The sequence below is a fragment of the Salvelinus alpinus genome, chromosome 33, assembly GCF_045679555.1.
Source record: "Salvelinus alpinus chromosome 33, SLU_Salpinus.1, whole genome shotgun sequence".
Taxonomy (NCBI): Eukaryota; Metazoa; Chordata; class Actinopteri; order Salmoniformes; family Salmonidae; genus Salvelinus; species Salvelinus alpinus.
The window spans coordinates 23,272,564-23,295,013 of record NC_092118.1 but is presented as its reverse complement, the minus strand read 5'-3'; the positions used below and the strand labels follow the sequence as shown (position 1 = coordinate 23,295,013).

General features: G+C 45.4%; 1 protein-coding gene across 15 annotated transcripts in view; it reads right to left on the bottom strand.

Annotated features, from left to right (window-relative positions):
- The window catches only part of plekha7b (pleckstrin homology domain containing, family A member 7b), a 173,839-nt gene that overhangs the window by 65,842 nt on the left and 85,547 nt on the right, over positions 1–22,450 (bottom strand). For all 15 annotated transcript variants that reach the window (XM_071380878.1, XM_071380877.1, XM_071380884.1 and 12 more), the window contains 2 exons: positions 5,623–5,743; positions 1,732–1,842 (listed from right to left, as the gene is read on the bottom strand). In XM_071380878.1, coding sequence (XP_071236979.1) covers positions 1,732–1,842; positions 5,623–5,743 — 232 coding nt within the window. The remainder of the gene's footprint in view (positions 1–1,731; positions 1,843–5,622; positions 5,744–22,450) is intronic.

Sequence of the window (22,450 nt, the reverse complement as noted above, 5' to 3'; positions counted from 1 at the left end):
GGGAAACACAACATGGAATGTAAAGCCCTCTCAGCAATACAACATCACATTCTAATGCACATTCTAATTAAAAACCATAGCTGGGGAATAATCAGAATCCTGTTATGAATGATTCATTAGTGTTCTGCAACCATCAATCCATTGTCTGTCTGTCTAAACACTGCTTATGAGTCGATGACGTGTTACCATGTCAGGGTCTTAAATCTTACCCCCTCTGGCCTGCCTCAGGGGTGTTACACCCCCGTGCCACCCGCACCAGGGGGCATCAGTCAACAGGAGACCATCACCCTGGGTGTGGTCCTCTTATACCTCACCCCTAAAGAGACATCTCTCTCATGCTCCCTCCGTCCCTCCGTCCTCTCGGTAAATAGAGATCCATAGAAGGGGTTCATAATGAGAAATGATGACTGTCGTTCCCTGTTTACTCAGCCAGAGTCCACAAGGTCACAGTCATTAATACTGTAGTACATTCTCATAGACCTGGACTCTCATCATTACGTAGCCTGAATTATGCATTAAGTGGAAGGCCACTGTAAATGACATGACATAATATGACAGAGATGTAATATCGACGTGAGATGTATGTGTGTTACCGTTAGAGTGGAGGACAGTTTACCACTAGACCACAACACACTGCCCTTAGCTATAGCTACAGTCATTGAGTAGCCATAACTATGGAGATTCCTCTGAACCATACAGTAGCTACAGTCATTGAGTTATACTCTTAGCCATAACTATGGAGATTCCTCTGAACCATACAGTAGCTACAGTCATTGAGTTATACTCTTAGCCATTACTATGGAGGTTCCTCTGAACCATACAGTAGCTACAGTCATTGAGTTGTACTCTTAGCCATAACTATGGAGATTCCTCTGAACCATACAGTAGCTACAGTCATTGAGTTATACTCTTAGCCATAACTATGGAGATTCCTCTGAACCATACAGTAGCTACAGTCATTGAGCTGTACTCTTAGCCATTACTATGGAGATTCCTCTGAACCATACAGTAGCTACAGTCATTGAGTTATACTCTTAGCCATTACTATGGAGATTCCTCTGAACCATACAGTAGCTACAGTCATTAAGTTATACTCTTAGCCATAACTATGGAGGTTCCTCTGAACCATACAGTAGCTACAGTCATTGAGTTATACTCTTAGCCATTACTATGGAGATTCCTCTGAACCATACAGTAGCTACAGTCATTGAGCTGTACTCTTAGCCATTACTATGGAGGTTCCTCTGAACCATACAGTAGCTACAGTCATTGAGTTATACTCTTAGCCATTACTATGGAGGTTCCTCTGCACCATACAGTAGCTACAGTCATTGAGTTATACTCTTAGCCATTACTATGGAGGTTCCTCTGAACCATACAGTAGCTACAGTCATTGAGTTATACTCTTAGCCATAACTATGGAGGTTCCTCTGAACCATACAGTAGCTACAGTCATTGAGCTGTACTCTTAGCCATTACTATGGAGATTCCTCTGAACCATACAGTAGCTACAGTCATTGAGCTGTACTCTTAGCCATTACTATGGAGATTCCTCTGAACCATACAGTAGCTACAGTCATTGAGTTATACTCTTAGCCATTACTATGGAGGTTCCTCTGAACCATACAGTAGCTACAGTCATTGAGTTATACTCTTAGCCATAACTATGGAGATTCCTCTGAACCATACAGTAGCTACAGTGACTGAGGTGGGGTGATGTGGAGGGCTCACCTGTTTGTAGAGCCATCCCCTGACCACCACAGGGATATTGGGGTTCCTCTTGATGGCTTGGTCCCTCTTGCCGAAGCTGTGTACCTTGCCACTACTCCTAGAGCCCTGCGGCTGGAAAAACAAACACGTTGGTTATGAACGGGGTTTCCTTTATATACTGGTTTACAAACAACATCTGCTATTAGCTGCCCAGGGGGCTCAGTGGTAAGGAGCTGTGTGAAATAAATGTGGTATTACAGACACAACCAGTAGGAACAGGAGCTGGTTAAACAGGAGCATGTATCAAAACAATATGACCATTCAGTCCCATGTTTATAGAGATCATTAGGTGTTACTGTATGACCATTCAGTCCCATGTTTACAGAGATCATTAGGTATTACTGTATGACCATTCAGTCCCATGTTTACAGAGATCATTAGGTATTACTGTATGACCATTCAGTCCCATGTTTACAGAGATCATTAGGTATTACTGTATGACCATTCAGTCCCATGTTTACAGAGATCATTAGGTGTTACTGTATGACCATTCAGTCCCATGTTTACAGAGATCATTAGGTGTTATTGTATGACCATTCAGTCCCATGTTTACAGAGATCATTAGGTGTTACTGTATGACCATTCAGTCCCATGTTTACAGAGATCATTAGGTATTACTGTATGACCATTCAGTCCCATGTTACAGAGATCATTAGGTGTTACTGTATGACCATTCAGTCCCATGTTTACAGAGATCATTAGGTGTTACTGTATGACCATTCAGTCCCATGTTTATAGAGATCAATAGGTATTACTGTATGACCATTCAGTCCCATGTTTACAGAGATCATTAGGTATTACTGTATGACCATTCAGTACCATGTTTACAGAGATCATTAGGTGTTACTGTATGACCATTCAGTCCCATGTTTACAGAGATCATTAGGTATTACTGTATGACCATTCAGTCCCATGTTTACAGAGATCATTAGGTATTACTGTATGACCATTCAGTCCCATGTTACAGAGATCATTAGGTGTTACTGTATGACCATTCAGTCCCATGTTTACAGAGATCATTAGGTGTTACTGTATGACCATTCAGTCCCATGTTTACAGAGATCATTAGGTGTTACTGTATGACCATTCAGTCCCATGTTTACAGAGATCATTAGGTATTACTGTATGACCATTCAGTCCCATGTTACAGAGATCATTAGGTGTTACTGTATGACCATTCAGTACCATGTTTACAGAGATCATTAGGTGTTACTGTATGACCATTCAGTCCCATGTTTATAGAGATCATTAGGTGTTACTGTATGACCATTCAGTCCCATGTTTACAGAGATCATTAGGTATTACTGTATGACCATTCAGTCCCATGTTTACAGAGATCATTAGGTGTTACTGTATGACCATTCAGTCCCATGTTTACAGAGATCATTAGGTGTTACTGTATGACCATTCAGTCCCATGTTTACAGAGATCATTAGGTATTACTGTATGACCATTCAGTCCCATGTTACAGAGATCATTAGGTGTTACTGTATGACCATTCAGTCCCATGTTTACAGAGATCATTAGGTGTTACTGTATGACCATTCAGTCCCATGTTTACAGAGATCATTAGGTGTTACTGTATGACCATTCAGTCCCATGTTTATAGAGATCATTAGGTGTTACTGTATGACCATTCAGTCCCATGTTTACAGAGATCATTAGGTGTTACTGAATGACCATTCAGTCCCATGTTTACAGAGATCATTAGGTGTTACTGTATGACCATTCAGTCCCATGTTTATAGAGATCATTAGGTATTACTGTATGACCATTCAGTCCCATGTTTACAGAGATCATTAGGTGTTACTGTATGACCATTCAGTCCCATGTTTACAGAGATCATTAGGTGTTACTGTATGACCATTCAGTCCCATGTTTACAGAGATCATTAGGTGTTACTGTATGACCATTCAGTACCATGTTTACAGAGATCATTAGGTGTTACTGTATGACCATTCAGTCCCATGTTTACAGAGATCATTAGGTATTACTGTATGACCATTCAGTCCCATGTTTACAGAGATCATTAGGTGTTACTGCATGTTTGATGATTAGATTAAGAACAACATTTTGATTTTGAGACTGGGGCCCACAAATGTTTGAAGTTAGTCATTTTAGTTATTAACTTTCTCCTTTGTGTTTCTCTCTTTTTCTCATTTGATTTAGCTTTACCTTCTAATTTCAGCACCTCATTTGACAAGCAAGCACACTTCACCCAAATGGGAATACAGTATTATAGTCATACATTAAGATTTGATGAGGCACAGTATCATTCTTTCAAGGCCCACTGGTTTTCTCCCTCTGAATCTCACAGATGATTTCAGATGAATGTTCAACTGAGCCAAATCAGATTGCACCCTAGCAACAGTTGAGTTAGGTTTCCATTGCAGGGGATCATTATATGCCATTTCCTCCTCCACAGCTGGCAAAAACATGCACTAATTACTGAAACTACTGTACGGCCAGCCAAGCATGCAGAGCATTAGGAAATCTACACAGCGTTTGTCAGGAGAACCGTCAAGAGAACAGCCTTATTTCAGTTTAGCAGATATTAGAAAGCATTGTGTAGTCACATATTCACTGTACTGTGATTGGAAACTCAACGTTCCCCTTATTGTATACATAGACAGTGAATTTTAAAGCAAATCCATACTGTGCTTACCATTGAGAATGAGCAAGTGGTCATCAATAATGCCCTGTCTGCCACTCTGCTTGAAATGACTGGCACCTCTGATAGCAGACAACACGTTGACATGAGGTCTGATGAGGTGCTGCTTCTAACACAGGTACAACAATCTTAGGAGAGCTACTTTCACAACCGTAGAGGCACTGTTCTATAGGAATACTTATACGCCTACTGCAGTGCTTAGAGTCCCAGTCAAGTCAGTGCATGTGTTTGGGAGCTGTGTGTAGCTGAAGAGTGTTGTGTTACTATGATTGTGTTGATAGGTTGACTGGGGATTGATTGGTTTGAGACAGCTCATATTATGCTGACACAATGTTGTCTCTCACTCACAGGTCTGAAGCATTACTGAGACAGCCAGGAGGTCATTTTACAGCTAGCCAGGCAGGCAGGCGTGTGCTGCCTCAACACTCACTAACGTCAACACCCGTCAGTCAGACTGGAGACGATAGTGAGTTGGCAGATAGCCCTGTCATGCCACCCAGCATGGCCACCCCTCTCAGCCTGGCAGAGCTGGGCCACGGGGGAAGAAGGGAGGGGAGGCTGGCAGTCAGGTGTATGTGGCCTGGGAAGGGTCAAGGAAGAGCCACTAAATCACTTTACAGATGGGCAGCTGGGTCTCATGTGAGTACTGGACTGCCAATGTCCTGAAGATAGACCACAGCCATGTCAGTGGCAGAGCAGAGGAGACCACAGGGTCTGGAAGACAGCCTCACTGCCCTCTGTGGAAGTATGATCCTTATAAGAAGGGGACAAGGCCATTCGATGGAGTGTCACTTCCCCACCTGTGCCTTCAAAACATACAATAGCGGCTGTTTCATCTTCTAATACTGTTCCTTTACTAAACCCTTTGAGTAAAGCCTTTTATATGCACAGTATGCACATAGTGAATCCATGGCCAACCACTGTGGAGGTTTAATTGAGTTTCACTGGGCTTGAAGAAAATCACTAACCTATTACAGTCTACAGCCAGTAATCAAAATGAGAGAGTGTTCTGGAGGAGATTAAACCAATTCTCCAGCATGAGCATTAACATTCTCCCAGTACCCTTAGAAACAATATCAATTCAAACGCTTTACACTGCAACACTGGTGTGGGATAGATCCAAATAAATGAAACGCACTGAGTAAACAACACATGCTCATAAAAGAGAGGCGTTTTCTCACCTTTGACCCTGAGGTGGCGTCCACTGTTGATGAGGTCACTGCCTTGGAAGTCTGGCTGACCATGCTGGGGGGCCTCTGACTGACCGGTGGCGGTGGCTTGGACATGCCCCGGGACTCTGTCCTGCAGGGGAGGCAGCACAGAAGGAAATCAATGACATAGACATGAGCGGTCATGCTAGTATCTCACCACCACCACCATTCCTCTGTAGTGGATCTGCATTAAAGGGAGCCAGGGTTAACTTAAGGGATGGGTTCTCAGAGAGGAAACGACAACTTCCTGCCACACGACCTGTCACAGCCAATGCAATTACAGCTATGTTAACAGGCAGGACTTTTTGTAGCAGCCACTCAAGTAACACTTTGTCTGACACTGTCCCTGGGGCTGGCATGTCTTGTTTCATAAGAGGACATGTTATACGACAAATAACTTTTCCACCTCCACATGACCTCCAACACAAAGACCCAGAGCAGAGATACCAGAGCTACCGCAGATGAGCTTTCTCATGATCAAATATCCACTCTCTCTTTATCTATCTTTCTCTCTCTCGCTCTCTCACATACACACACACAAACCCCTACACACACACACACACATGGGGTGTCCTGACCTCCAGACAAAAACTTCAGCATATTTACATCCATTAGATAACACACTCACTCAGCAAAGAACACCCATGCTTTCCAAATTACACCACACGTTTCCTCATGACATCATCACATTGTTACAGCCAGGAACTGTTTTTGTAAGAAATACAATCCGTTTGAGTTCACTGGCATAACATGAAAATCAACCAGCTTCTCTTATCTACAGATGTAGTATCTTAATTTGAGCTCTCTTTCGTTGCTGATAATTTTCCTTCCGAGCAGGAAATGCAAACGTATAGCGTATTCAATGTTTAAAAAGACTTCTAAAGTTTGTAATTTCCACTTTAAAATGTCAGACTTGATTTGCCCTAACAAAAAATGCATCAACCTCTACAGAAAATATATTATAATCCACATAATTCACATTTCCTGTTGCTGCAGGATTTTTTTCCTGCTGAAGCAAACTGGCTCAAATGTAACCAGGCTCTCCCAATATCTGGCCTCAAGTACAGCTACTCATAGTGCATTCCATTCCAGTTTGAGGGCACCTAGGTGGTTGCTCCCTGAGGATAAAGCAGGAATCTGAGGCAGTTATGGAATGCCCAGGTCACACTGTTACACAGAGTGTAGTGAGCGTAATGGGCAAACCGCCTGGAAACTTCAGCAGGAAGGGGGATTATGGGAAATCTATGTTCCAAGAAGGCCATAGGGGCTTTCTCTATATAATAAGGTTTATTAGAACAGAGGAAATTTATCAATTAATGTGCTATTCTATAATTAATTAACGTCCCCTTCGATAAAAACATAGTATTCCCAGGGGCTGTGTAAACAAATAATGACATAATTACAAATGAAGTACTGAGGCGTAACACAGCTCCTCCCATCTCCTGATATCAGATTCAGACAAGTCACTGTATAGGTTCACTGCTCCTGAAGTCAATATAACCCAATTACCAGCTGTAGAATCTCCAGAGCCTTGTTCAATAATACTTCAATAATAAATGAACTGACAAAATGCTCTCTGACATTGGGGGCTGAGGGGTGATCAAGTCAAGAACAAATGGGTCTGTTTGTGTTTACAAGTGGTTGTGAGAGTGTTTCATTCATCACAGAGGTAGCTATGCCTAATCAGTTTACTGCCAGTTTATATGGGCGTGCTGCTCACACAACATTCTTGATAAGGTAATCCTCAGCTATTTACGGTAGATTCATGAGCAAGAAGTCTGTGTGAGGATGGTACAATGTCTGCAGCCCGCTGAGACAGACATGTTAGTAGCTCCACTAGGAGGCCCTTCTTTACGTAGGTTTAAGGATAAAACGGTGTATTACATCTCTATCAGGCACTTTTCACTTGTTAGGTTATTTGTGGTTCTTTCCTATTCATAGCAGATAGTGTAAAGAGGATGCTGAGTTCAGGAGAAGAGGTGGCTGTGGGATCAGAGTTGCTTAGGGCTGAAATTGAAGATGTCTTACTGACAAACCAGCCTGTCTGTTAATTACACCATGCAGAGGATATGCCTGAAACTCAAACCCTCAAACTGACATGCAGAGGGCTAGGAATGAACTTTGACATTTTCAAATGACATGTATTACCTATGATTAATTGACTGAGTCATTTCAGTACTAGCTAAGGGCACAGTTTCATTGAAATGACCCTCACCATAGTTGTTCTATAATAGTGACAGTCATAGAATGATGTTAGGAGCGTGTCAGTAGCAGACTTTAAAGCCTTAGGGAGCAAGCTGAGGTCCGTCTGCGCTGCTCAACCTTTTAAAAAACCTCTCCATTGACCATGTGTCCCTGCCATCTCAGTGGTGTGTTTGTGTGTGTAGGAGGGAAGCTTCACTCAGAGGTTCACTCCTCTGTGACACTCAGACAGCCATGAAAGTGCCGCCTACACAGAGCCGTCCATTCTGGGCATCACTCACAGAACTCACCGCTCTCTGGAAACGAAGGCAGGGGCTGGGATGTTTAGAGAAAGCCGGTGGCTGTAGGTTCACTTCAAAGCAAGTACTCAAGAAGATTAAACTGAATAAGCCTAATGTCCTCATTGTTATATAGTACAGATATTAGATTTCTGAAAAGTACCTCCTCTGGCATAAGAGAGCTCTTCCTCAGTGTAAGTGTGTGCTCTTCCTCAGTGTGTGCTCTTCCTCAGTGTGTGCTCTTCCTCTTCCCCAGTGTGTGCTCTTCCTCTTCCTCAGTGTGTGCTCTTCCTCTTCCTCAGTGTGTGCTCTTCCTCAGTGTGTGCTCTTCCTCAGTGTGTGCGCTTCCTCTTCCTCAGTGTGTGCTCTTCCTCTTCCTCAGTGTGTGCTCTTCCTCTTCCTCAGTGTGTGCTCTTCCTCAGTGTGTAGGAAAGCACTAGGAAACCAGCACTAGGAAACCGTGCTTGACCGCCCACTCCACCACTACTAACACTGGACCCCTGCATTGTTCTGCCTGAACATGAAAGATGTTGTAGCTAGTGTTTTTTTCCTGTCGGCCATGCCGTGTTCCTGTGCAGCTTTGAAAGAGGAGAGGTATTGGGATGTGTCTACGGCCAGGGCAGGCTGGTGCAGGATATAAACAACAGAGGCACAGCCAAAGGCGAGGGACTGACTATGGAACTAAAAAACTTAGTTCCAACTCTCTGGATCCCATCCAACATTTTTACAGCACATTTCCCTCCACACCAAGGGGACCCTCGCCTGTTTCATTTGCAGCTTTCATGCTGTCTACCTCTGCTGGCTTTTGAAGCGTTCCCTGGGAAATTTGCTGTGGGATGTGGTGGAATAAAGGAGCAATATTCCACATCAGAGAGAAAGGCCTGGGGCCAAATATGTTACCTACCACCTGAGAGGAATGGCCTCAGCCTACTCCCAGCAAACACTGCAGCCCAAGTCCAGCCCAGCCTCAGCAACAGTTCTGCTACAGAGCAGGAACACAGCAAACCCAGATATCTCCTCTGTGATACAGCACAAAGGAAACGCACTGTAGGCAAAGTTATTATATTCTTTCTATCTCAATCAGTTCATTTTGATAGAGCCACCCACCTTGTGCTCTGGCAACTTTCATTATATGACAACAAGTAATTTTTAGCTGACTAATCATTTTCATAACATTCTGCATAAATAATACACCTACAGTCAGCTTGCAAGTCTCTAACTGGCCCGGGTAATAACTCTGCTTTAGGCGGAACATGACTCTCTCTGTGTGTCTGTCTCTGTGTGTCTGTCTCTGTGTGTGTGTGTGTGTGTGTGTGTGTGTGTGTGTGTGTGTGTGTGTGTGTGTGTGTGTGTGTGTGTGTGTGTGTGTGTGTGTGTGTGTGTGTGTGTGTTGGGTGTTTTTGGAGGTTGAGTGTTTTGTGTGGATTTTTTTAGGGTGGAAGAGGAGAGTAACTTTCCTGGGGTTTGGAAGGTGTGGTGTGCGCAATGGCTTCTCAGCCTAGCGCGGAGGAGACACAGCACACGGATTCAGGTGTGTTCCTGAGAACGGCGTTAAGGTGGAGGAGGTTCTGCTCGCGGTCGGTGAACAGGTAGGAGCTGAATTTATACATTCTGCTTCTAGAATGAACAAAGCTGTGGTTGTGTTCATGAAAAGGGCTAATTTGGTTGGTAGGCTAATTGCTAGCGGAATATTTGTAAGGGATGTGTTGGTGTCAATTTCACCTCTCTCTACCCCTTCAACAAGAGTGGTAGTGGCAAATTTGCCTCCGTTTATTACGGATGATCAAATCAGGAAAGAGCTGAGTCGTTTTGGTAAGTTTGCTAGCGGTTTCCGTGTACTGTCAGCAGGGTTTCAGGCAGATGCCGTTAAGCACGTTGTTTCGTTCCGGAGGCAAGTGTTTATGTTTCTGAACAACAACGAGCAACAGCTAAATGTGCATTTTAAAGTGAGGCATGGGGAGGGGCTCTATGCAGGTTTTGCCAGCACAGATAGTCTACGATGTTTTGAATGTGGGGATTTGGGGCACAAGAGCTTTGCGTGCCCACATAAAGGCCGTAGACAAGGTGAGGGTACAAGCGCCAGTGGGGGAAATCGAGGTCAAAGTGCAAGGGGTAAAGAGATGCAGACAGCAGAGGCTGGGCCTAGTCAGGCTAGAGATGGTGGGGTAGCTGAAGCTGAGTTTAATCAGGCTAGAGATGGTGGGGTAGTGGAGGCTGGGTCTAGTCAGGCTAGAGATGGTGGGGAAGCAGAGGCTGGGTCTAGTCAGGCTAGAGATGGTGGGGTAGCTGAGGCTGGGCCTAGTTATGCTATGGAAGGTGGTGTAGAGGGTGCTGGGTCTAGGCAGGCTATGGATGGTGGTATAGCAGAGGCTGAGTCTAGTCAGGCTATGGATGGTGGGGTAGCTGAGGCTGGCCCTAGTCATGCTATGGAGGGTGGTGTAGATGATACTGGGTCTAGTCAGGTTATTCTAGTGGATGAGGAGAGTATAGTGGGGAAGTGTAAGAGATTAGGGGGGGAGGAGGAGGGTGTCAAGCGGAAAAGGAAAAAGGGTGTGGACAAAGGCACCATGGAAATGTTGCCTGTTGCTGTGGGTGAGGCCCTAACCAGAGAGAAAGGGCAGGTGGTCAGGGTGGGAGATAGAGATGAGGAGGAAAGTGAGTCTGAGGAAGAGGATGAGGAGTTATTTTTTTCAGACTCCTCTTCAATTGGCCCGGAGCTGACAGCCAGTCAACCAGAGGGGTCTAAGTACACGTTGAGAGAACTGACAAGGTTCCTGAATGAGACTAAGGGAAAAAAAGTTAATCTTGAGGCTTTTTTTCCTGATCCTAGAAAGTTTGTAAGATCAGTACAACATGCTATGAGAAATGAGGGGCATGGTGTCCTCTCACCCAAGAAACGGTTTAGGTTGAGGAAGTGGGTCACAACAGTGCGTAAAGGTTTACCTTCAGACACTGTTTAAATGTTTAATTTCTTTCTGACACTGGGGCTTTTTGAGCTTTGCTATTGGTCTATTTCTCTGCTGGCTTTTCTCCAGCTTCTTATGGAGACTCTTCGGGTAGGATCGCTCAATATAAATGGCGCCAGAGATGCAGGAAAGAGGAGTGTGTTGGGTGAATATGTAAAACAAAAAAAAGTACAGGTGTTGTTTCTGCAGGAGACGCATAGTGATGTGTTGAATGAAGTCGATTGGGGGCTCTGGTGGAAAGGGGCAAGTGTGTTGAGCCATGGGACAAATCTTAGTGCAGGGGTGGCAGTCCTTTTTGCACCGGGTCTGTCTGTAAAAATTTGCTCCTCAAAGGAGGTGTGTAGGGGTAGGTTGCTTGTTGTTAAAGCAGAAATTAACAACATGGGTTTTGTCTTTATAAATGTGTATGCGCCTAACACAGGGAGAGAAAGAGGGGTTCTATTTGGGAGTCTTAGACAGGAACTCTCACAAGTAGCGCCTGAGGAGACACTGGTGATCGGAGGTGACTGGAACTGTACAATGGATTTTACAAAAGACAGAAATGGGGAAGAGCCTCATTCAGTGTCAGTGGGAGTGTTAAGGGACATCATTAATCAGTTTGACCTAGTAGATGTTTGGAGAACTAAACATCCCAACACAAGACAGTATACAAGGGTGAAGGTCTTTGGGGCTAGGGTGAGTGCAGCCCGACTTGATCGTTTTTACATGTCCAGGAATCAGAGCAATAGGCTGCTGGGCGCTACCATTCTCCCAGTGGGGTTTTACATGTCCAGGAATCAGAGCAATAGGCTGTTGGGCGCTGCCATTCTCCCAGTGGGGTTTTACATGTCCAGGAATCAGAGCAATAGGCTGTTGGGCACTGCCATTCTCCCAGTGGGGTTTTACATGTCCAGGAATCAGAGCAATAGGCTGTTGGGCACTACCATTCTCCCAGTGGGGTTTTACATGTCCAGGAATCAGAGCAATAGGCTGTTGGGCACTACCATTCTCCCAGTGGGGTTTTACATGTCCAGGAATCAGAGCAATAGGCTGTTGGGCGCTACCATTCTCCCAGTGGGGTTTTACATGTCCAGGAATCAGAGCAATAGGCTGCTGGGCGCTACCATTCTCCCAGTGGGGTTTTACATGTCCAGGAATCAGAGCAATAGGCTGCTGGGCGCTGCCATTCTCCCAGTGGGGTTTTACATGTCCAGGAATCAGAGCAATAGGCTGTTGGGCACTACCATTCTCCCAGTGGGGTTTTACATGTCCAGGAATCAGAGCAATAGGCTGTTGGGCACTACCATTCTCCCAGTGGGGTTTTACATGTCCAGGAATCAGAGCAATAGGCTGCTGGGCGCTGCCATTCTCCCAGTGGGGTTTTCGGATCACCACATAACCATGGCTCGGCTGTCTATTTCACCAGGGCCCCGGCAGGTATCTTATTGGAAGTTCAATGTAAAGCTCTTACAAGATGGCACTTTTTGCTCAGGTTTCCAGAATTTTTGGGAAAGGTGGGGGCAGCGAAGAGAGGAGTATGAGTCTGAGTCAATGGTGGGATGTGGGGAAAGTGCAAATTCTGCTTTTCTGTCAACAGTACACAGCTCTCATCCTCAGAGGCTAGGAGAGTATTGGGGGAACTCGAGCGGTGTATTAGTGAGATGGAGGTAGAGATGGTGGGGCAAGGCAATGTAGGCCTCCAGGCTAATTTAGCCGAATTACGTAGGGACCTGGGTAGTTCTTTCCAGGTTAAAGCAGAGGGAGCACTTGTAAGAGCTAGGTTCTCCATGCTCAAGGAGATGGATGCTCCCAGCTCCTCCTTCTTTGGTTTGGAAAGACAGAGCAGTGAAGCCAAGGGTATGCATTGTCTACGGCTGTCTGATGGGCGGGTGACCTCTGTGGTGGGGGAGATGCGGGAGCGGACTGTGGAGTTTTATACTGAATTGTATAGGGCAGAAATGTGTGATCCTATGTGTGCTCAGGTCTTGTTCGCAGGACTCCCTAAGCTCTCTCGGGCACAGAGGGATGAAATGGACATTCCTCTGTTGTCACATGAACTGGCAGAGGCCGTAACCCAGATGTCCCCCGGTCGTGCACCGGGGGTCGATGGACTTCCAGTGGAGTTTTACAAAAAATTCTGGGGAACAATTGGACAGGACTTCTTTTGCGTGTTGCGTGAATGCGTCGGGGTAGGAGAGTTGCCGATGAGCTGCCGTCGGGCGGCTCTGACTCTCCTGCCCAAAAAAGGGGACTTGTGTGAACTTAAGAACTGGAGGCCTGTGGCATTACTCTGTGCGGACTACAAGATATTTGCCAAGGTCCTTTCTAACAGACTGAAGTCCCATCTGGACTCTATAATACACAAGGACCAGACATATTGTGTACCGGGACGCTCAATCACGGACAACTTGTTCTTAATTAGGGACATGTTGGACTTGTCGAGAGGTTCTAATATGAACTTTGGACTGGTCTCTTTAGATCAAGAGAAGGCTTTTGATAGAGTGGATCATGAGTATCTGTTTAATGTGATGTCTGTGTTTGGGAAGAGTTTTGTGACCTGTGTGAAGCTGTTGTATGCTGGGGCGTCATGTATGGTTAAGGTGGGAGGGGGGCTCAGTAGGCCCGCTGGGTGAGACGGGGCATTAGACAAGGATGCCCTCTATCTGGGCAGCTATACACACTAGCCATTGAGCCTTTTTTAGGACTGCTACGCAGGAGACTGCAGGGAGTGTGCTGGACAGGCATGGATGTGGTGACAGGAATAGCAGTGTCAGCATATGAGGATGATGTTTCTGTGATGGTCAGGGATGGTCAAGATATGCTGGCACTAGAGACCAGTCTGAAGGTGTACGAGGGAGCTTCATCAGCCAAGGTAAACTGGGGAAAGAGCAAAGCTCTGTTATGTGGAGCATGGAGGGATAGGGCTCCTCCTCTGCTTCCAGGGGGTTTGCAGTGGGGTTGTGAAGGGCTTAAAGTGTTGGGGGTGTACCTGGGCTCGGAGAGGTGGGTCAGGAAGAACTGGGAGGGGCTGTCACAGGCAGTGGTGTCAAGACTGGCCAGGTGGAGGTGGCTCCTGTCCCAAGTGTCATATAGAGGGAGGGTGCTGATAATTAACAACATGGTGGCATCTTCCTTGTGGCATAAACTGGCTGTCCTCAACCCCCCCCCCCGCCGGTCTGCTTGTAGACCTACAACGCAAGCTGGTGGACTTCTTTTGGTCGGGACATCACTGGCTGAAGGCAGCAGTGTTGTACATGACCGTCCACGAAGGAGGACAGGGCCTGGTCGAACTGGAGAGCAGGATGGCTGCTTTCCGGCTAAAGGCGGTGCAGAGACTGCTGTACCATACTGATGTTGGCTGGAGGGAATCAGCATGCGCGCTGCTGAGGAGAGCTGGCGGATTAGGGTTGGACCGGCAGCTGTTCCTCATGAAGCTGGAGAGGCTGAGTACAGCAGGTCTCTCAGAGTTTTACTCTGCAATGCTGAGGGCCTGGCAGCTGCTAAGGCCCACACGAGAAGGGGGTGTGGAGCCCGGGCAGTGGGTGTGGGAGGAGCCTATTTTCCACAACCCAGCCATCCCTTTGAGATCGGTTCAGTCTGCCACCCTGCAGAGGCAACTGATGGCAGGGGGTTTACAAAGGCTGGGTGACCTGAGACTGCTGGGAGAGGAGGGGTGGAAAACCCCGGAGGTCTTGGCGCAACAAACAGGAGTCTCTTAAGCTGCTGGAGAGATTCCTGGAGGAGGTCCAGGAGGCACTGTCTGAGCCGGTAAGGGGGGTGTTTGAGAGGCCAAAGGGAGAGGGGCCACCAATGTTTCCGCCACTGCAGGTGACGGCAGAGACTGGAGACTGGCAAGGGGGTCTGGAGGACTTGTTAGATTTTAACACTCCGAGCCTGGGGGAGTTTGAGGGGGTGGGAGGTAAAGCCCTCTACAACCTCTGCGTTAAGGTTAGGAACATTAGGAGCCTAACAGGAGTGAAGGCACATCAGTGGCAGGGGGTATGTGGGGTGGAGAGTATGGTGGGTTTTAGATGGAGGGCGCTCTACAAACCCCCAGTACCAAAGAGGTCAGGGGACCTCCAGTGGAGGGTTCTTCATGGAGCCCTGGCCACTAACAGCTGGTTGGCACGGGTTGATCCGGGAATTGGGCAGGGGTGTACTTTCTGTCAAATGAAAGAAACTGTGATTCATGTGTTTTCTGTGTGCACCAGGTTAATGCCATTAATGTTTCTGTTGGAATGTCTGTGTGAGAGGTTGGGGGTGGTTTTTGCTGTTGGGATGTTTATAATGGGATACAGGTATTCAAATAAGGAGAAAGCAAAATGTGTTTTGTTGAATTTTCTGTTTGCTCAGGCAAAGTTAGCTATTTGGCTAACAAGGAGAAACAGGGTCAAAGGTGGGGGGATAACAGACCCTTTACGATTGCTTAATGGGATGGTCTCTGCGCGCCTTAGGGTTGAGTTTGAGTTCTATAAAATGATCAAATGTGTGGAGATGTTTGAGGAGATATGGTGTGTTGGGGGGGCTGTCTGTATTGCTGGGGAAGATGTTTTGGATATACGGTTGTAGGAGAGGGTATTGTTTTTGTGTATTGTGATGGTGTTTTGTATCATGTGGTAGATGGAAAGGTGAGTATGGTACATGTATGCAGTACAGAATATATTTGTTTTTTTTTAAGGGGGGGTGAGTTTTAAATGAAATGAGAATGTTTCAGTGTCAAAAGTCTCTCTCACTCACTCACTGTACAGTACAGAGTGTGTTGCTGTTCCCTGGAGTCAGGCTGTGTTTGGAGGACAATACTGTATGAAGAGCTTAAAGACGCAATCAGGTCAAATAAATCATCTCATCCTGACCCAGGAGGCTTTAACATTCTGATCAATATGCCGTATCTGTTCAGGCTTTACCGTTCTGATCAATATGCTGTATCTGTTCCGCACAAGGTCCGCTCACCTCTAGTGTAGTCCAATAGGGTTTCACCTCTAGTGTAGTCCAATAGGGTTTCACCTCTAGTCCAGTCCAATAGGGTTTCACCTCTAGTCCAGTCCAATAGGGTTTCACCTCTAGTCCAGTCCAATAGGGTTTCACCTCTAGTCCAGTCCAATAGGGTTTCACCTCTAGTCCAGTCCAATAGGGTTTCACCTCTAGTCCAGTCCAATAGGGTTTCACCTCTAGTCCAGTCCAATAGGGTTTCACCTCTAGTCCAGTCCAATAGGGTTTCACCTCTAGTCCAGTCCAATAGGGTTTCACCTCTAGTCCAGTCCAATAGGCTTTCACCTCTAGTCTGGTCTAGTCCAATAGGCTTTCGCCTCTAGTCTGGTCTAGTCCAATAGGCGTTCGCCTCTAGTCTGGTCCAGTCCAATAGGGTTTCGCCTCTAGTCTGGTCCAGTCCAATAGGGTTTCGCCTCTAGTCTGGTCCAGTCCAATAGGGTTTCGCCTCTAGTCTGGTCCAGTCCAATAGGGTTTCGCCTCTAGTCTGGTCCAGTCCAATAGGGTTTCGCCTCTAGTCTGGTCCAGTCCAATAGGGTTTCGCCTCTAGTCTGGTCCAGTCCAATAGGGTTTCGCCTCTAGTCTGGTCCAGTCCAATAGGGTTTCGCCTCTAGTCTGGTCCAGTCCAATAGGGTTTCGCCTCTAGTCTGGTCCAGTCCAATAGGGTTTCGCCTCTAGTCTGGTCCAGTCCAATAGGGTTTCGCCTCTAGTCTGGTCCAGTCCAATAGGGTTTCGCCTCTAGTCCAGTCCAATAGGGTTTCACCTCTAGTCCAGTCCAATAGGGTTTCGCCTCTAGTCTGGTCCAGTCCAATAGGGTTTCAGCCTCTAGTCTGGTCCAGTCCAATAGGGTTTCGCCTCTAGTCCAGTCCAATAGGGTTTCACCTCTAGTCCAGTCCAATAGGGTTTCGCCTCTAGTCTGGTCCAGTCCAATAGGGTTTCACCTCTAGTCTGGTCCAATCCAGTAGGCTTTCACCTCTAGTCTGGTCTAGTCCAATAGGGTTTCGCCTCTAGTCTGGTCCAGTCCAATAGGGTTTCGCCTCTAGTCTGGTCCAGTCCAATAGGGTTTCGCCTCTAGTCCAATAGGGTTTCGCCTCTAGTCCAATAGGGTTTCGCCTCTAGTCCAATAGGGTTTCACCTCTAGTCCAATAGGGTTTCACCTCTAGTCCAATAGGGTTTCACCTCTAGTCCAATAGGGTTTCACCTCTAGTCTGGTCCAGTCCAATAGGGTTTCGCCTCTAGTCTGGTCCAGTCCAATAGGGTTTCACCTCTAGTCTGGTCCAGTCCAATAGGGTTTCACCTCTAGTCTGGTCCAGTCCAATAGGGTTTCACCTCTAGTCCAATAGGGTTTCACCTCTAGTCCAATAGGGTTTCACCTCTAGTCCAATAGGGTTTCACCTCTAGTCTAGTCCAATAGGATTTCACCTCTAGTCCAATAGGGTTTCACCTCTAGTCTAGTCCAATAGGGTTTCACCTCTAGTCTAGTCCAATAGGATTTCACCTCTAGTCTAGTCCAATAGGATTTCACCTCTAGTCTAGTCCAATAGGATTTCACCTCTAGTCTAGTCCAATAGTCTAGTCCAATGCCTAATGATTTATTCCATCCCATCACAGCTGGGTAGAAGGCATAACAGAGTGTTTACATTCCAAACCAGCACATCAGATAAGGAGCTATCTGAGTTTATTATGCAGTTAGTCAATGTTTACTGTGAAAGGCAGCAACATCAAGAAAGTATGAAAAAGTGTCATTCACTGAGAGGAAAATCTAATATATTGTTCCTTGAACTTCAAGCACAAGTATCTATGTGAGATTCACTGAGGAGCAATCAAATGAATCTTTTCATCTTTCAAGCACAAGCGTCTATGCAACACAACTCACAGGAGAGAGATACAGTTTGTTCAGTCCCCAGAGAATGCATCTAGCCTATAACTCACAACATGACGATGCAATATTCAAATCAAATGTTATTTGTCACATGCGTCGAATACAACAGCTGTAGACTTTATTGTGAAATGCTTACTTAAGAGTTCTTTCCCAACGATGCAGTTAAAAAGTAGAAAAGAGAAAAAAGAAATAGTAACACAATAAAATAATAATAACAACGAGGCTATACACACACACACACACACACACACACACACACACACACACACACACTCGTGGCCAAAAGTTGAGAATGACACAAATATTAATTTCCAAAGTTTGCTGCTTCAGTGTCTTTCGATATTTTTGTCTAATGTTACTATGGAATACTGAAGTATAATTACAAGCATTTCATAAGTGTCAAAGGCTTTTACTGACAATTACATGAAGTTGATGCAAAGAGTCAATATTTGCAGTGTTGACCCTTCTTTTTCAAGACCTCTGCAATCCGCCCTGGCATGCTGTCAATTAACTTCTGGGCCACATCCTGACTGACGGCAGCCCATTCTTGCATAATCAATGCTTGGAGTTTGTCAGAATTTGTGGGTTTTTGTTTGTCCACCCGCCTCTTGAGGATTGACCACAAGTTCTCAATGGCATTAAGGTCTGGGGAGCTTCCTGGCCATGGACCCAAAATATCGATGTTTTGTTCCCCGAGCCACATAGTTATCACTTTTGCCTTATGGCAAGGTGCTCCATCATGCTGGAAAAGGCATTGTTCGTCACCAAACTGTTCCTGGATGGTTGGGAGAAGTTGCTCTCGGAGGATGTGTTGGTACCATTCTTTATTCATGGCTGTGTTCTTAGGCAAAATTGTGAGTGAGCCCACTCATTTGGCTGAGAAGCAACCCCACACATGAATGGTCTCAGGATGCTTTACTGTTGGCATGACACAGGACTGATGGTAGCGCTCACCATGTCTTCTCCGGACAAGCTTTTTTCCGGATGCCCCAAACAATCGGAAAGGGGTTTCAGAGAAAATGACTTTACCCCAGCCCTCAGCATTCCAATCCCTGTACCTTTTGCAGAATATCAGTCTGTCCTGATGTTTTTCCTGGAGAGAAGTGGCTTCTTTGCTGCCCTTCTTGACACCAGGCCATCCTCCAAAAGTCTTCACCTCACTGTGCGTGCAGATGCACTCACACCTGCCTGCTGCCATTCCTGAGCAAGCTCTGTACTGGTGGTGCCCCGATCCCACAGCTGAATCAACTTTAGGAGATGGTCCTGGCGCTTGCTGGACTTTCTTGGGCGCCCTGAAGCCTTCTTCACAACAATTGAACCGTTCTCCTTGAAGTTCTTGATGATCCAATAAATGGTTGATTTAGGGGCAATCTTACTGGAAGCAATATCCTTGCCTGTGAAGCCCTTTTTGTGCAAAGCAATGATGATGGCACGTGTTTCCTTGCAGGTAACCATGGTTGAGAGGAAAAACAATGATTCCAAACACCACCCTCATTTTGAAGCTTCCAGTCTGTTATTCGAACTCAATCAGCATGACAGAGTGATCTCCAGTCTTGTCCTCGTCAACATTCACACCTGTGTTAACTTCTCTAGGATAGGGGGCAGCATTTTCACGTTTGGATGAAAAGCATGCCCAAATTCAACTGCCAGCTACTCATCCCCAGAAGATAAGATATGCATATTATTAGTAGATTTGGATAGAAAACACTCTGAAGTTTCTAAAACTGTTTGAATCATGTCTGTGAGTATAACAGAACTTATTTAGCAGGCGAAACCCAGAGGACAAACCATTCAGATTTCTTTTTTTTAGGTCACTCTTTTCAATGAGTTTTCATTGGGAATCCAGATTTCTAAGGGACCTTCTTGCAGTTCCTACCGCTTCCACTGGATGTCAACAGTCTTTAGAAATTGGTTGAGGTTTTTCCTTTGAGAAATGAAGAAGTAGCCATGTTCAGAATGAGGCTCCAGTGAAGTGTACTGTTTGTTAGAGGCGCATGACCAGAAAGAATGCTACACATTGTTTTCCTCCGGTATTGAACACAGATCATCCTGTCTTCAATTTTATCGATTATTTACGTTAAAAAATACCTTAAGTTGTATTACAAAAGTAGTTTGAAAAGTTTGGACAAAGCTTACAGGTAACTTTTGAGATATTCTGTAGTCACGTTGTGCAAGTTGGAACTGGTGTTTTTCTGGATCAAACGCGCCAAATAAATGGACATTTTGGATATATATCGATGGAATTAATCGAACAAAAGTACCATTTGTGATGTTTATGGGCCATATTGGAGTGCCAAAAAAAGAAGCTCGTCAAAGGTAAGGCATGAATTATATTTTTATTTCTGCGTTTTGTGTCGCGCCTGCAGGGTTGAAATATGCTTTTCTCTCTTTGTTTACTGGGCTGCTATCCTCAGATAATAGCATTGTTTGCTTTCGCTGAAAAGCATTGTTGAAATCTGACATGTTGGCTGGATTCACAACAAGTGTAGCTTTAATTTGGTATCTTGCATGTGTGATTTCATGAGTTAGATTTTTATAGTAATTTATTTGAATTTGGCGCTCTGCATTTTCACTGGCTTTTGGCCAGGTGGGACGCTACCGTTCCACCTATCCCAGAGAGGTTAACGAGAGAGTCACTGACATGATGTCAGCTGGTCCTTTTGTGGCAGGGCTGAAATGCAGTGGAAATGTTTTTGGGGGATTCAGTTCATTTGCATGGCAAAGAGGGACTTTGCAATGAATTGCAATTCATCTGATTACTCTTTATAACATTCTGGAGTATATGCAAATTGCCATCATACAAACGGAGGCAGCAGACTTTGTGAAAATGTATATTTGTGTCATTCTCAAAACTTTTGGCCACGACTGTACACTACCGGTCAAAAGTTTTAGAACACCTACTCATTTAAGGGTTTTTCTTTATTTTTACTATTTTATACATTGTAGAATAATAGTGAAGACATTATATATACATATATAATATATATATATACAGTGGGGAGAACAAGTATTTGATACACTGCCGATTTTGCAGGTTTTCCTACTAACAAAGCATGTAGAGGTCTGTAATTTTTATCATAGGTACACTTCAACTGTGAGAGACGGAATCTAAAACCAAAATCCTGAAAATCACATTGTATGATTTTTAAGTAATTAATTTGCATTTTATTGCATGACATAAGTATTTGATCACCTACCAACCAGTAAGAAATCCGACTCTCACAGACCTATTCGTTTTTCTTTAAGAAGCCCTCCTGTTCTCCACTCATTACCTGTATTAACTGCACCTGTTTGAACTCGTTACCTGTATAAAAGACACCTGTCCACACACTCAATCAAACAGACTCCAACCTCTCCACAATGGCCAAGACCAGAGAGCTGTGTAAGGACATCAGGGCTAAAGTGTAGACCTGCACAAGGCTGGGATTGGCTACAGGACAATAGGCAAGCAGCTTGGTGAGAAGGCAACAACTGTTGGCGCAATTATTCGAAAATGGAAGAAGTTCAAGATGACGGTCAATCACCCTCGGTCTGGGGCTCCATGCAAGATCTCACCTCGTGGGGCATCAATGATCATGAGGAAGGTGAGGGATCAGCCCAGAACTACACGGCAGGACCTGGTCAATGACCTGAAGAGAGCTGGGACCACAGTCTCAAAGAAAACCATTAGTAACACACTACGCCGTCATGGATTAAAATCCTGCAGCGCACGCAAGGTCCCCCTGCTCAAGCCAGCGCATGTCCAGGCCCGTCTGAAGTTTGCCAATGACCATCTGGATGATCCAGAGGAGGAATGGGAGAAGGTCATGTGGTCTGATGAGACAAAAATATAACTTTTTGGTCTAAACTCCACTCGCTGTGTTTGGAGGAAGAAGAAGGATGAGTACAACCCCAAGAACCCATCCCAACCGTGAAGCATGGAGGTGGAAACATCATTCTTTGGGGCTGCTTTTCTGCAAAGGGGACAGGACGACTGCACCGTATTGAGGGGAGGATGGATGGGGCCATGTATCGCGAGATCTTGGCCAACAACCTCCTTCCCTCAGTAAGAGCATTGAAGATGAGTCGTGGCTGGGTCTTCCAGCATGACAATGACCCGAAACACACAGCCAGGGCAACTAAGGAGCGTAAGAAGCATCTCAAGGTCCTGGAGTGGTCTAGCCAGTCTCCAGACCTGAACCCAATAGAAAATCTTTGGAGGGAGCTGAAATTCCGTATTGCCCAGCGACAGCCCCGAAACCTGAAGGATCTGGAGAAGGTCTGTATGGAGGAGTGGGCCAAAATCCCTGCTGCAGTGTGTGCAAACCTGGTCAAGAACTACAGGAAATGTATGATCTCTGTAATTGCAAACAAAGGTTTCTGTACCAAATATTAAGTTCTGCTTTTCTGATGTATCAAATACTTATGTCATGCAATAAAATGCAAAGGAATTACTTAAAAATCATACAATGTGATTTTCTGGATTTTTGTTTTAGATTCCGTCTCTCACAGTTGAAGTGTACCTA